Below are 15,561 nucleotides of genomic sequence, written 5' to 3'. Positions count from 1 at the left end.
AGCTGGCATTAGGGGGGTAAACTGAGGCACGCAGTAGGGCGCCGCAGGCAGGTGTCTAGTGCGGAGCCCCACCTCCAAAGGCAGAGGAGGGGCTGCGAGCAGTGACGCACCGAGGGCGGACGCTGGACTGGGAGCGGGAGGGCGGGAGGGCGGGAGGCGGCGGCAGGTGCGGCCGCGGAGGGTGGGAAGAGGGAGGGAGGGGGCGGGCGGAGGGGGAGGGGAAGGGAGGCCAGGACGGGCACCTCCCCCTTTATAACGCGCCCCCTCCCGGACTCTCGGGCCGCCTCTTCGTCTGCTATTCCTATCTCGCCCCCTTGCCCGGCCGCCCCGAGCCGGGTTTGGCCAGGGAGCCTCTGCCCCCAGGCCTCCCCCCTCACCCGCCGCCCCGCGCAGCCCGGCGGAGGCGGCGCCGTCGGAGGAGGAGGAGCAGGGCACTGCGGCTGGCCCCGGATCGGGAGCCAGAGCGGCAGCAGCTACGGCAGCAGCACGGCCCGGGCCAATGCAGCGGGACGCACCGCCGCGAGCTCCAGCCCCAGCACCACGGCTCCCTGCGCCCCCGATTGGGGCCGCCAACAGCACTGGCGGCGGAGGCGGAGGCGGGGGCAGTGGCGGCGGCGGAGGCTCCTCTGCAGCTCCGGCTCCCCCTGGCCTCCCGGGAACTACAAGTCCCAGGGGGCCTGGCGGCGGGCGGAGACCGGAAGAGGCGGGCTCGGCACCTCGAGGCCGGAAGTGGCCTTGGAGGCGGAAGTGGCGCGGCCGCGGAGGGGCCTGGAGTGTGGCGGGACCGGGAGCGGCGGGAGCTGCGGCTGGGGGCGGCGGCGGTGCGCTGGAGGCGGCCATGGCCAAGCAGTACGACTCAGTGGAATGCCCGTTTTGCGATGAGGTCACCAAGTATGAAAAACTTGCCAAGATCGGCCAAGGCACATTCGGGTAAGATTAGGCCGCGTGGGACCGGGAGCCCAGGACCTGCACTTTTCAGGGCCGACGTCGGGTCGTTCAGGGCTCGGGCCGAGGTGGTCCGGAAGCTTCTGTTTCTTTGGTTTTTGCCTGGTCGTGCTAGGCCGCACCGCAGGCGCTCCGGGCCTAACCGAGCCGACTGGCGGGGAGGAGCTTGAGGCCGGTGATGGGGGTTGGGTAGGGTTGCTGAGAGGCGCACAGAATGTGAACGGACACCTCTGGGGAAGGAGTAGGGGCCGAGTAGGAGTAAAAGCAGAGGCTGGGAGGACAGAAAACACGTGGTGTGGAATAATTGCGTACGGGAGTCCCGGGCCGAACCCCACCTTGTCTGGTCTCCCGCTGCTCCTTTTCGCGTGGGGGAGGGGCAGTCCCTGCGGAAATGCCTAATGGGTCCTTTGGGTTTTTCTCTGTGCCCGCAGGGAAGTATTTAAAGCCAAGCACCGTCAAACGGGCCAGAAAGTGGCTCTGAAGAAAGTGTTGATGGAGAACGAGAAGGAGGGGGTAAGTGAGTGGACCACTGGGCCGACCTTCTAACCTATGCTGAGATTCCACCTAGTGTTTTTTCGACTTTCCGTGTAACAAGAAATTTGGCTTCTCATTTAGACTTTTGAGTTTTAGTGGCAAAGTCTGTTGAGAGCCAACCGAGAGAGCCTGTGCTTTGAAGGAAGCGCTCGTTGACTCTGGAAGTTGGGTCTTTGAAAACTTTCAGCTTAGCTTAGCATTTTAATTTTGTTTTGTATGAAGGGACAATTTGTGCACAGGCGGTTTAAAAGGGCAACTAAGCTTAAGGTGATGTTTTGAAGCGTGTTGTTCTCAGCTTTAGTACAGCATTTTCTTTGTAAGGAAAAAGCTGTTTGTCTTACTTTGTGTCTATGGGCATTTTGTTTTCTGCCCTGGCTATGTGCAGCATGCTTGTCTGGTTCCTGAGGAGGCTAGAAAGGTATGCTAGGCTGCCTTGGGTCATTTGGGACTAGAGTGGGAAAGATTCACCATGTGAGTACTGGGATTGAACCTGGTTCTTCTGGAAGAACCAGAATATTGTGGTGTGTGTACATGTTTTTGTGTGTTTCCCTGAAATAGGGACTGTACATAAGTTTGGTTTGATATAAAAAAAATCTCTCTGTAGCCCCAACTGTTTGGGAACTCACTGTTTGGTCCAGGCTGTTCTCGGGCTCACAGAGGATCAACTGCTATCTCCAGTCCCAGGAAATTCTTTATCTTAACCTTAAGTGTTAGTGCCAAAAATTGTATCTCTACTTGGGTTGTCTGAAATAAATTCCTAGCCTGGCATAGAGGGTTATTATTATAATTCGAGCACTTACAAGGCCAAGGAAAAGAGACTGTTCACACACAAGTTCAAGGCCACGGTTGTCTAGATGGCAAAATCTAGCAGCTCCTTGAAATATGTGTGTTCACTTATTTTATGCTTACAAAGGCTGGTTACAGATGAATACATATATTCCCCCCCCCCTTCCTTGCCTTTTGAAGCAGGAGCTCAACTAACCAGGCTGACCTTGAACTTGGGCAGTTCTGTCTGACTCCTGATCCTGGGATTAGTTTCCAAACAGGAGACATCACACAGAAAACATACTCTCACCGCCTTTCAACCTCCTTCCCTCAGTGTAGACCACAACACGCACCAGTTCCCTGTCTGTTGCACTCTCAATTTTGACCACTTCTTCTGTTTCTCCTCCCTAGTTCCCCATTACAGCCTTGCGGGAAATCAAGATTCTACAGCTCCTAAAGCATGAGAATGTGGTCAACCTAATTGAGATTTGTCGAACCAAAGGTATGTTGTTTGGCTCTTGGGAGAAAGTGAAGCTTGAGGTTTGCATTCCTAAGGTGGATGTATTTAAAATGCATCCTCCTGGCCCAGACTCATCATGGCTTCTCGATTGTTTTTTTTTTTTTTTTTTTTTTTTTGAGACAGGGTTGCTCTGTGTAGCCCTGGCTGTCCTGGACCTTGCTCCATACACCAGACTGGTCTCACACTCAGAGGTCCACCTACCTCTGCCTCCCAAGTGCTGGGATTAAAGGCGTGTGTCGCCACTGAACACCCAGCTCCTTTGGTCTTTGTTGGAGTTGGGTGTTTGTGGGTTGGAGGGCTGGGAGTTGGCTGTGGAACATAAGGTAGATGTGAGTTTTTTATTTTTATTTTTTTCCTGCCCATTCTGCATCAGCTTCACCCTATAACCGCTGCAAGGGCAGCATCTATCTGGTGTTCGACTTCTGTGAGCATGACCTTGCTGGGCTGCTGAGCAACGTCTTAGTCAAGTTCACATTGTCTGAGATCAAGAGAGTGATGCAGATGCTGCTGAACGGCCTCTACTACATCCACAGGAACAAGGTGGGGCCTGGTGTCTGGAGGGCAGACTGGGGCTGCTTTGCTCTTAACTGCTATGTGGATGGGGCTCCAGGATACTGTGAAACCTGACTGAGCTCTTGTGTGTCCTCTCTGTAGATCCTGCACAGGGACATGAAGGCTGCCAATGTGCTCATTACCCGGGATGGGGTCCTAAAGCTGGCAGATTTTGGGCTGGCCCGTGCCTTCAGCCTAGCTAAGAATAGCCAGCCCAACCGATACACTAACCGTGTGGTGACATTGTGGTACCGGCCTCCGGAGCTATTGCTCGGTGAGGACTCCCGAGCGGGCAGAGGGAGGCAGGGGCCGGGTACATACCTGGCCACAGCCCCCATTGCCGGGGCCCTCTTGAGCCATCAGCCCTGGGACATGGAGTCCCAGGAGGCCTTAGAGCTTAAGAGGCACTCCCGGTACCCTCTTCTTCTCAGGAGAGCGGGACTATGGCCCACCCATTGACCTTTGGGGTGCTGGGTGCATCATGGCAGAGATGTGGACTCGAAGCCCTATCATGCAGGGTAACACGGAGCAGCACCAGCTTGCCCTCATCAGCCAGCTCTGTGGCTCCATCACTCCAGAGGTGAGTAACCAAATTGAGTGTTCTTAGGGGATGTAGAGGCCCAGGTTCTTCTGGCCAGTAGTGGAGAGAGAAGTCCTTTCTGTAAAGAATGCTGATAGGTGGAGACCATAGGCCTGCTGTTTGGTTTTTATGGGCTCTTTGTTGCTATATCAGAGTACCTGAGAAAAACCAAAGCACCAAGATTTGCTTTTTGTTCTGTTTGTAAGATAGGAATGAGCATGAATAGGCTGGCACATTTATACTAGGAAGTGTGCTGCATCCAGTGACTGTTGCTTTCAACTTGAAGACATCTGATTCTCTGCGATGGAGGGGAGATCAGGGGCGTTCCTTTAGAGATCTAACCCTGTTGTCTTAGATTGCATTCTTCCCTCCAGTTCCAATCTCCTCAATATCTCTCTTAGGTGTGGCCAAATGTGGACAAGTACGAGCTATTTGAAAAGCTGGAACTAGTCAAGGGCCAGAAGCGGAAGGTGAAGGACCGTCTAAAGGCCTATGTGCGGGACCCCTATGCTCTGGACCTCATTGACAAGCTGCTGGTGCTGGACCCTGCACAGCGGATTGACAGTGATGACGCCCTCAACCACGACTTCTTCTGGTCAGACCCCATGCCCTCAGACCTCAAGGGCATGTTGTCTACTCACTTGACATCTATGTTTGAGTACCTGGCACCGCCACGACGGAAGGGGAGCCAGATCACTCAGCAGTCCACTAACCAGAGCCGAAATCCCGCCACTACCAACCAGACAGAATTTGAACGTGTCTTCTGAGGCTAGCACTGGCTGGTGGTGTTTTTAGGTTAGGGGTGGATTGCTTCTTCTGCTCTGTGACTTCTGTGGAACGTCAGTCATTCTGTGACATGATGGAACATACATATCAACTCTCCACCCTGGCACTGGGAGCAGCTGCCTGAGTGGACTGGGGTGGAGCATTGGCTGTGAACCCTGAGGAATGCTGGGGCTCTCCTGCTGCCCCTCTCTGGAGGTCTCAGCGTGGACACAAAGCAAGGTGGGAGAGGCTCACCCACTGTGACTTTCTAAGAACTTCTTGCATAATGGAAGGAAGGCACAGGCTCCTCACCATCCCCAGCCCTTCCTCTGGATGGGAATGTGAAGGACAGAGGCACCTCCGGAATGGGCTACTTTTGATATAGACCTTAGGAGTGTGGGGCTGGCATAAACTCTTGGTTCCTTTAAAAGGAGAATTTTGTTTTGTTCATTTTAGAGACATTCCTGGATGCAGTTTGATTGGTTAAATTAAAAGTTGGTTTTCTTTTTTAAGTAAATGGCTGCATTTCCTTGTGTTCCTGTTCCTCGGTTCTTGTCCTACAGCTATATCAAGGGTTTGGTCATCCAAGACACTGCCAGTCCTGCTTTTTTACCACCTAATACTCTGTAGTTCCCCAGGTTTGCCTTCCCCTCCTCTCCTGGGTACCTTCTACAACACACCTCACCCCCAGAAGTCATGGCCACGGTGCCCAGTGTCCTATGCTTGGTGTCGGTAAGTCTCTTGTAAGCTGCAGCCTCAATGAGCTGCTGGGCCTGTGCTGCTTTGGCTCATAAGTCCTTTCATAAGCAGGACAGTGCAGACTTCCAAGTCACTGGAGTGACAGTGGAATTACAGGTGTAGCTTGTAGTTCCAGGACTTGAGGGAAGCAGGGCAGGGTCATGGGCAGGGGTGGCTGTAACATGAGTCAGGGTGATGTCGAGGACAGGAAGAAAGGCCATTGTGGAGATGGGATCATTGTGAGGACACAGAGTGGGGACCCTTGGACTAACCTAGGTAACAGATACCCCAAAGAGTGTTGCAGGGTTCTAGTAACATCACAGCACTGGCTGTAAAGGACAATTTTGGCCAGAATTCATGGCAGGTTGGCAGTCACTTCCTGCTGGAGTTCTCAGGGACAGTCAGTCAGTCTTAGGTCTCTCCAGCTCTGCAAACTGACACCCTGTGTTTTTGGCCTGTGATTTTTGTATTTTCTTTTTTTCTCTGCGTGTCTATACACTATGTATTCCTGGTACCCAGGGAGGTCAAAAGAGGGATGATTCCCTTGGAACCTCAGGTGGTGGTACATGCTGGAAACTGAACCAGTGTCCTTTGGATTACAGCTAGAGCTTTCAGTGCTCAGCCATCTCTCAGCCCTTTATTTTGAGACAAGGGTGTCAACGGCAGATCTCCCTGCTTCCTTTAGGGAGCTAGGATTACAGATGTACACCTCCATTTACATAGCAATCCTGATTTGCGAAAACATCCCTTAGCATTTTTGTTTATCTATGAGGACATCCATTGTTGGGTTTACAGCCCAGGATGACTCCATTTTAATCAGGTCTGCAGAGACCCCTCTTCCTGCCTGTGACCCTGCCCACTCTGGTCCCATTCCTAAAACATGATTGGAGAGGACATTATTTAAGCCGGTGTAACTAGAAGTTAGAACAGTCTTTGGCTTCCAGCAGGTTTTAAACACTCAGTAACATGAAGACAAGCTAATAGAGCTCTTCTGTTTCAGAATATCTCCCCTGAAGTATCCACTTTACTAGATCCTGGACCCAGAGCTGGGCAAGTGCTCTACCACTGAGCCACATCAGAGTTTCTCTTCACTGACTTCTCAGAAGCTTCCTGGAAGTCACTGTGTATAATAGATCTATTGTTGGAGTCAGTCCTCACCACAGCCTACATCTCCCGTCACCATTTTCCTAGTGTGTTTCATGGCTGGAAACTCAGGCTCTAGTAGGTTCCAGTCACTCTGATGGAGTAGGTTCTATTAAACAGTGAAGGCTTAGGGAGACTCCCAGTCAGTAAAGTCTGTCCAAGCACAGGACCTGAGTTTGACCCTCATCACCTACATAAACAAGTTGAGCACAGTGGTTCCTTCTGAGCACTAAGGAGGCGAAAGAGGGGTTCTGTGGCTTTCTGCCAGCTAGTCAGGCTGAATCGGTAATTTCAGGTTCAGAGTGAGACCCTGTCTGAAAAGAGAAAACAAGCAGTTGAAGACACCTGTGTCAACCTTGCGCACACACGTGAACATGATACTCACGCAAGCAGGTGTGAACATTTACATTCATTACAAAGTCATGGCCTCAAAATGCAGAATGAGGAATGTCCAGAGTAGCCGAGGACTTCAGGCTAGGTGTGGGAACAAAGATCTCAGGCTTTTGAGGTTGGAGCGGGCACAATAGAAAGAGCCACACTTTGGAACTTGGTGCAAGAGGGTGGCTCCGACCTTCCATGCCTCTGTTTCCTAATTGATGTTTTTACCCATGAAGCTGCAAAGCAGGCCTGAAACTCTGGAGCTGGGCTGCTGAAATGGCCGCTGTGGTGAAAGTTCCTGACAAAGCCTCATGACCCAAGTTCCATCTCCACGACCGATTGCTGCAGGTTGTCCTCTGACCTTCACATATGCTCTGTGGTGCACACACACAACACATGTACACATGAAATTAAAGTTTCTGTAAAAACCCCTGAAGCAGCTGACTCAAGCTTCTTCCTCACCGTAGGAAGGAGCTAGGCTCGCTTCCAGATGCCCTATTATAATTCCTAGCTCTTTCACCCCTGTGTTCCAGTCTGGTACACATTGGACTGAGTCAGAAACACTAGAGAAGGCCTGAACTCATTCTCCTGATGTCACCTGCACTTCAAGGACTTTGTCATGTGTCCTGACTTTTTTTTTTTTTTTTTTTTTTTTTTAACCAATTGATCTGGTAAAACAAGGCTTCTTTTCCAGTAAACTTGAACTGGGTCAAGGTTACCTCATTCCCATGCTGCACCAGTGTTTCTTTGCTCTATTCATCCCTGCCAGGTAATATGAGGGTCAAATGGGTCCAACTGTAAGAGGAGGTGGGCTGTGACAAAGAGGACTAGAAGAGGCCAGGTAGAGCCAGTCTCACCTGAGCAAGAAGGCCAACCCCAGGGCATGGACATCTTCCAGATATCCCTGCCTCCTGCCACCCTCCCTACCCCCACTGCCGACCTTTACCCTCCATCCAGTTGTTATTTAACTCGAAAGGGGGTGCAGCTAGCCCTGTGGTGGGGACACCAGCTAGAACTGGCCAGAAAAGTTACTGGACTGTGCTCAGGATGGAGAAGGAAACCTGTCAGGTAAACGTTCCTCTGGTGTAAAGGCCTGGGGCCTCCTGCAGACCCCCTCCAGCTGGGCAGAGCTGGCTCAGCCAGAGGCTCTTGTGTCATCTGAGCCCATTAGGGAGCCAAGTGATGAAGAGCATCAGGTGCCTGCCTGGGTCCTGGTCTGTGGCTGAGAAGTTCTGGTGGGAAGCAGCCATGGAGTGGAAGGGCCCACCCAGGAGTACTTCTGAAGCTAAGACTGCTTCCTTTCAGGTATGAGATCCTAGGAGCTCATGTTGGCTTGGCTTGCTTTGTCATGGGCAAATAAAGGCCATGTCACCAGGAGCTCCTTCCTGAGCAGGAGATATTAGGAACCCTACTCTCCACTCTACTGGGACTTCCTCAGAAACCCTGCCCATTGGGTAATCTGGGTGGTCAGAAGCAGGCTAGTGTCTCCTGTGTTTTTGTTTGCTTTTATTCTTTTTTTTTTTAATTTTAAAGTTTACTTATGTATATGAGTGCTCAATGATTTGCATGTCTGCCTGCATGACAGAAGAGGGCATCCCATTCCATCACAGATGGTTGTGAGCCACCATGTGGTTGCTGGGGATTGAACTCAGGATCTCTGGAAGAACAACCAGTGCTCTTAACCACTGAACTATCTCTCCAGCACAGTGTTTCCTGTATTTCACAGGAGGCAGGTGAAACACTCAAGGCCAGATCCCCACACACTGCCTTCTCCTAACAGCATTTTTGGAGCAGGTGGGACAGGAGTCAGGTAGAACCTGGGGCAGAGACTGGGTTAACACCCTGTCAATCACAAAACCACTGTTTGCTTTAGGTCCTGTTGTCTTTCCTGGGAAATGGGGCTCCAAACACAACCTTTCTCTGAAGCAACCATAAGGGTTAAATGAGATAGGACATGTGCACTCCTCCCAGAGCAGGACTGGAGGACATCTGTAGCTCCATTGAATGTTTACCTACCATGCACTATAAAACCAGGTGCGGCACATGCCCACAATCAAAATGCTCAGGAAATGGAGGCGGGAACATCTGAAGTTCAAGGTCATCTCTATCCAGTCTCATCTTGTCTCAAACACAGCAAAATCACTTTGCTATTATTTAGGGAAATTCAACGTACAGATAACTACAGCCAGGTGGCGGTGGCCCGTACCTTTAATCTCAATACTCAGAAGGCAGGGGCTCTCTTAGTTCAAGGCCAGCTTAGTCTACAGAGTGAGTTCCAGAACAGCCAGGGCTATACAGAGAAAGCCTGTCTCTACAAAGAAAAAGAAAACCAGAGGCTGAAGAATGACTTCATCAGTGTGTTCACTGCTCTTGCTTGCCGAGCAAGATTTGGTTTTCTGCATCCACATCAGGTAGCTCAGAAAACTTCTGTGAGTCATGTTCCAAAGGCTTGTGATGCCCTCTCCTGGCCTCCAGTGACACAGCCCAAACATGACTGCTGCACATACAACATATGCTGCACACACAGATACACACAAATGTAAATAACTCAAACTAGCATGGTGGCGCATGCCTTTGATCTCAGCAATTGGGAGGCTTGAAGGCCTGGGCTATGTAAGGTGACCCAATCTCAAAAGACAAGACAAAACAATATAGATGAAGACTGCTGGCCTGGGACCCAGCATGCTGTCCTCCTTTCCTTTCCTCTCCCCCTTCCTCATGTCTCTCATTGAACCTGGAGCTCACATTTTTTTTTTAAAGATTTATTTATTATATCTATATGAGTACACTGTAGCTGTCCTCAGACACACCAGAAGAGGGCATCAGATCCCATTACAGATGGTTGTGAGCCACCATGTGGTTGCTGGGAATTGAACTCAGGACCTCTGGAAGAACAGTCGGTGCTCTTAACCACTGAGCCATCTCTCCAGCCCCCTGGAGCTCACATTTTGAGAAGCTGGCAGTCAACTGAGCTCCAGGGACCTTCGTGTTTGCTTGCCAGCCGGGGATTTCGGGCTGGTGTAGCATGGCTCCAGCTTTTCTCATGGGTGCTGTGGATCAAACTTGGGTCCCCACACTTGTGCAGCAAGCACATCACCCTCCCCAGCCATCTCCCCGACCCCCGCCTTCACCCTCCCAGCCATCTCCCCGACCCCCGCCTTCACCCTCCCAGCCATCTCCCCGACCCCCGCCTTCACCCTCCCAGCCATCTCCCCGACCCCCACCTTCTGCTTTTTCATCATACATGTTCCATTTTCCTCTCTATTTCCCTCTCCCTCAAAGCTCTCTCCCTCTCTTCTTATGATCTGCTTTCTAGATTTGTGGTCACATGCAGAGTTTTGCCTGGATTTCATGGAAAAGACAGACATGGGTATGAGGCCTTCTGAGTCTCACTTATTTTTATTTTAGATGTATCTGCTTTAAAAAACAACCTTGAACTCCTGAAGCTCCTGCCTCCCCCTCTCAAGTGCTGAACCACTCCAGCTGACTGTAACACCCTTTACTGTTAGTTTGTTTGTTTTGAGGCAGGGTCTCACTATGTAGCCCTGGCTGTCCTGGAACTCACTACCCTTGAACTCCAAACACTTGCCTGTCCCAGAAAAGTGTTTCTTTTGAAATGGTAACATAACAATGTGCTTCAAAGTCTCAATGGTACAAAAGGTTGACAGACAAAGAGCATGGTTACATCACAGAGGGACAGACCAGTGCAATACCACAGGCTAGTTTTCTGTATGACCCGGGGCTAGTTGAGCAACTTCTGTACCGTAGTTTGCTGCTCTGTGTAGTGAGAATGGTTATACTGCCGTCCAGGCTGCTAACAGGATTAAACTAAGTGCTAAGTGATCTCGAACATCTGTGAACATCAGCTAAAGGCCGATGCTCCAAGCCGGGGACATGCAGAGTTAGGAGTTGACATGCAGTTAGGAGTTGGTCACTCAGGCAGTAGAACCCACAAGGACTAAATGAGAACTTTCAGGGCTCAGAAAACGGGCAGCAAGAGGACTGTCAAATGGACCTATGAGGGGAAGCTGCTGGGGGGTGGGGGGACTTGGCCTAGGGACCCAGAGTGAGCCCTGACCACAGCTCTGAGTGGTCCCACGATGGACAGATGCTCCTTAGCTAGATTGGCCTGGGCCAGTTTGAGCAGGCTTTAATGTTTTCAGAAGGCAGATGTCATGAGCACAGCACTCTAAGATACTGTGGACACTGTAGATGAGAGAACAGGAGGCTGCGGAACAGTTCTGCCTGTGAAGTTATCACAGGACATAGGAAACCAGTGTGGCAGAGAGGCCTGGGATAGCAGAGAGCAGAGTAAGGTCATAGGACAGGAGAGAGGGAGAGGGAGGGAGGGAGGGAGAGGGAGGGGGAGGGGGAGGGGGGAGGGAGGGAGAGGGAGGGGGGAGGGGGAGAGGGAGAGGGAGAGAGAGGGAGGGAGGGGGGAGGGGGAGGGGGGAGAGGGAGAGAGGGAGAGAGAGGGAGAGAGAGAGAGAGAGAGAGAGAGAGAGAGAGAGAGAGAGCACTCCAGTGGCAGGAAGCCCAGAAAAGAACCCTTCAGGAGGGCAGGGTTACCCGAATCATCTGCCGCAGGAGATGGGAGCACATGGGCTCCCGAGCATAGACTTGTTTCCTCCAGTCATTCTAGAAGGCATGATTGCAGGGCCTAGGGAAGCCTACTTTGCAGCTGATCACTGTGGGAAGAGGAGGGCAGGTGCTTCCCTGGTGCAGCCATTGTTAATCTGCAGGTGCTACTGTACCAGACTGGCAGGGGTGGGTAAAGGTAGATGTTAGTCAGCAAGTCTGGGTTTGCTGGTTCCCTAATCCCTCTGAGTTTCAATTTCTCCTCCTATAAAATGAAGACAATCTCCAATTCCCAGAAGGGTTATGAGGTGGCTGATGCCCAGGGTAGTGTCAGCACTGCTCTGAGAGGATCTAAGGATGGATCTAAAGAACTAGTTCTATAGCCTTTGACTTAGTCAATGTACTTCTTAGTCTCAGGCTTCTCTCATGTGTAGAAGATATAAAGAATGCAATGATGCCTTTTTTTTTTTTAAAGATTTGTTTATTTTATGTATGGGAGTACACTGTCGCTGTCTTCAGACACACCAGAAAAGGGCATCAGATCCTATTACAGACGGTTATGAGCCACCATGTGGTTGCTGGGAATTGAACTCAGGACCTCTGGAAGAGCAGTCAGTGTTTTTAACCGCTGAGCCATCTCTCCAACCTGTAATAATGCCTTTAATATCATCACATGTGACAGCAAAATGCCAGGAACAGCCTAAAGGTCAGCCAACAGGGACAAGTCCTCAACAGTCTTCCCCCACATGGAGCACTACACAGCCCTGAAAAGCCAACCAGCCACAGGGACATCTACATATGACAGAGTCCAGAGTAAGAACTGTATAGAAAGCTTTGAGGGTGGGCTAGCACAATGGATGGCTCGGTGGCTGAGAGGCGCTTGCTGCCAAGTTTGATCCTCAGGGCCCACATGATGCTATGGTGTGTGTGTGTGTGTGTGTGTGTGTGTGTGTCCAGCACCAGGGAGGAAAGGGTATATGGAAACAGTATGGTATAGTCACCTATACAGGGTTGTTGCTGTCTGTGAATACATAACTGAAGACTGGGGGTGGCACTCCATTGGCAGTGTGTTTGCCTGCTGTGCATACTGCCTTGGGCTGGATCTCTAGTGTACACAAACTGGAAAGGATGTGACAGAAGCCTGTGGGGCCAGCACGTGAGAGGTTGAAGCAGGCTGCACAGAAGAAGTTCAAGGCAGCTTTGATATACTGTGACCTAGCTAGAGGCCAGGGTGGGATATATGAGACCCTACCTCAAAATAATAAAATTAGTAAGTGGAAAGTCATGAAAAGTGTCCTTGGGGACAACAGAGTATACAAAGGTCCAAGGCACAGGTGACATGCTCAGAGCCCAGTCACCACCTATAATTCTCCGTTACAACTGGAAAAATACCAGTTTAGACTGGCAGAATTTCCAGTGCTGTGTCCCTCCTCTGTGTCTGCATTTGTTTCCAGTTAGAGCTGATGTATACAGTCCAAGGACTCAGGGCCTCAGCCCTGGCTCTAGAGGAAGCCAGTGGCAGGTGCTGAGGCTCCTGTCCACCAGGCAAGGGTTCTTCAGCTTAGCCAAACCCTGACTCTCTATTGCTTTATCATGACAAAGATAAGATAAATGAGGGCTGCAGAGAAGGTTCAGTAGCTAAGGGCACTTAACTCTTCCAGAGGACAGGTTCAGGTTCCAGCACCCACAGGGTGGCTCACAACCACCTGTAATTCTAGTTCAGGGGATCTGAGCCCCATCCCCCTTTTCTGCCCTTAGCTGGCACTGTACAAAGGTGCTGCAAAGACCTAACCGCAGACAAAACACCTGCATAAAAGAGGGAAGAAGTGAAAAGGTAAAGGAAATTAAGTTAAGTATCCTGGCATACAGCTGAATTCCTTGAACCTTAGGTATATTTCTAGCACTTGGGGAGCTGAGGCAGGAGAATTGCTGAGAGTTAGAGGCAAGCCTTAACCATACAGGGAGTTTCAGGCCACTGTAGGCTGTCTAGTGAGACCCTGTCACAAACAAACAAGAAGACCAAACAAGGAAACAAGAAATAGGGAGGAAGTGAGCTAAGCTGGGTTCTACCTCACTCCGCGGAATCCAAAGAAATAAGTCCTCCCTTTAGATGCAATATACCTCCAGTGCCATTTCTTACAAATCTGATAGTTAAAGGAAAAAAAAAAAGACCCTCTGGGGGGACAGAACCAGGTACACAGATGCTTTTATTTCAGTATTGTTGTTTATAGCGCTAAGGGACCAATCTCAGTGCCTTTGCATGTGTGAGGCACGACCCCCCCCCCCTTTTTTTTTTGCTGTCCTGGAACTCACTCTGTAGACCAGGATGGCTTTGAACTCACAGAGACCCACCTGCCGCTGCTTCTGGGATGGAGCTTCTCCTAGAGGTACAAACTGATTTTGTGATTATTGGAAGAAAAAGCGGGGAGGCACAAGGGTTGTAGAGACAGTCAGTGGGTAGAGGAAAGTTTCTTGAGTTCACATCCTCCTGGGCTACAGACTGGAACCCCAGGGAAAAAACTAGAAAGATTGAGAGGAAAAGTGGGCCGAGAATGAGTAAGCCGTTCACTGAAATCCATACTCGGGCAATGCCAAGTGAAGTGGCAAATGCCTGTAATCCCAGCACCCAGGAGGTAGAGGCAAAAGGATTAAAGTTTAAAATTGTGCTGGGTCACATAGTGAGCTAGAAGTAGGCCTGGGTTGCATGAGACCTTGTCTTTGGAGGGCCATTGTCCAGTGGCAGATTGCTTGTCTAGTGTACATGAGGCTCTCGATTAGATCCCTGTAGGGCATGAAAGCAGCCATGTTGGTATAGACAGGTCCTAGCACTGTAATCTCAGCGCTTGGAAAACAAAACCCAGAGGACCAGGAGTTTAAAGCCATCTTTTGCCACACAGAGAATTTGAGACTGGCCAGGTCCAGCTATGGTGTCTCAAGTCCACCTGGGTTACAGATAAAACTCCAACGGGAAAACAGAGAGGAAAAGTGGGCGGAGAACCAGTGAAGCTGTTCCCTGAAGTTACACTTGGACACGATTTCCTGCACTCGGGAGGCCAGCACAAGCAGATCTCTGTCTGAGGCCAGCTGTACTTTCAGAGAGCAGATGTTCAGATTTCTCCCCAAACAACTCTGCTTATTTAAAATAGGCAGTCTCTGCTAAATATTTAAGCCTAATGTAGAAAAAAGCAGGAGATATTGAAAACCCATTGCCGTTCAAAGGGCTTATCCAGTGCGTTCCACAAATGGAAGTACTTCCTCACCTATAATTAGGTAAGATTACTATTTCCCACCCCTAGAGGATCCTCAAATCCACTCTCCACTGTGAGGGAGTTTCCAAAGCCCTATAAGATTACTCTCCTTTCCTTTAAGCCAGTTACTCCCTTTTTAAAAATCTTTACTATTTTTGCCTGTTTGCATTGTGCTTTTGGAGGCCAGAGTGGGGTCCGATCCCCATCTTGGAGTCTGCAATTGTGAGCTGCAGTGTGCGTCCTGAAACTCGAACCTTAAGACTCTGTAAGCGCAGTCAATGCTCTTAACCCCGGAGCCATTTCTCCAAACCAAAATTCATGCGGGGCTCCCGGTCCCTGATGACGAAGCATCCTGGGAACAACCCCGTCCAACCAAATGGAAGTTTTTTACCACGGTCCCCTTCTTAGCCTGGAAATTCCCCCTGTAACCTGCAGGCCTCGATTGGGGTGTCACTCTTCCCAGAAGTCTTCCTAGGCAACTAGAGTGAGTTAGAGGTCTGGGGAGACTGGGTCATATTCTTGGCCGAAAAAGGCCGCATCCCCAGTGTCTGCGTGAGCCCGGACATTTCGGTGCTCGGAATTGATGACACAGGCACCTGCCAGCTCTGTAATTTTATTCCAGTTCAGAGCTAGGCTGGCATGGAGCAGGGACTGAGAACTGCTGGCTCGGAGTGGCTATTTTGGGATGTACAGCGAAGTCCTTAAGACCTGGGGCACAGACCTTTGGAGGATGGTGAAAAGAGTAGAGCTCCTTTAAGATGGAGGATCCCTCCCACGAACACCCCCCCCTTCCTCCACCCTCCCCCACAGCGTGC

At 50.7% G+C, this 15,561-nt stretch overlaps 1 protein-coding gene across 1 annotated transcript; it reads left to right on the top strand.

Annotated features, from left to right (window-relative positions):
- The first annotated feature begins 264 nt into the window (after positions 1-264).
- On the top strand, positions 265-5,149 carry CDK9 (cyclin dependent kinase 9). Its single transcript, XM_080927454.1, has 7 exons — positions 265-930; positions 1,377-1,458; positions 2,656-2,746; positions 3,138-3,304; positions 3,419-3,590; positions 3,748-3,896; positions 4,298-5,149. The coding sequence occupies exons 1-7, from the start codon at positions 500-502 to the stop codon at positions 4,661-4,663; spliced, it is 1,458 nt and encodes a 485-aa protein (XP_080783580.1). The 5' UTR covers positions 265-499; the 3' UTR covers positions 4,664-5,149.
- Positions 5,150-15,561: the final 10,412 nt, after the last annotated feature.

This window comes from Micromys minutus (assembly GCF_963924665.1).
Source record: "Micromys minutus genome assembly, chromosome: 13".
Taxonomy (NCBI): Eukaryota; Metazoa; Chordata; class Mammalia; order Rodentia; family Muridae; genus Micromys; species Micromys minutus.
This window is presented reverse-complemented; position numbering and strand designations above follow the sequence as displayed.

What these genes read in the sequence shown, in the direction of transcription:
- CDK9 (XM_080927454.1), top strand. Translation starts at nt 500, where the DNA reads ATGCAGCGGGACGCACCGCCGCGAGCTCCAGCCCCAGCACCACGGCTC. An exon ending in TGGAGAACGAGAAGGAGGGG is followed by an intron (nt 1,459 to 2,655) that starts GTAAGTGAGTGG and finishes TCTCCTCCCTAG; the next exon opens with TTCCCCATTACAGCCTTGCG. An exon ending in ACTACATCCACAGGAACAAG is followed by an intron (nt 3,305 to 3,418) that starts GTGGGGCCTGGT and finishes TCCTCTCTGTAG; the next exon opens with ATCCTGCACAGGGACATGAA.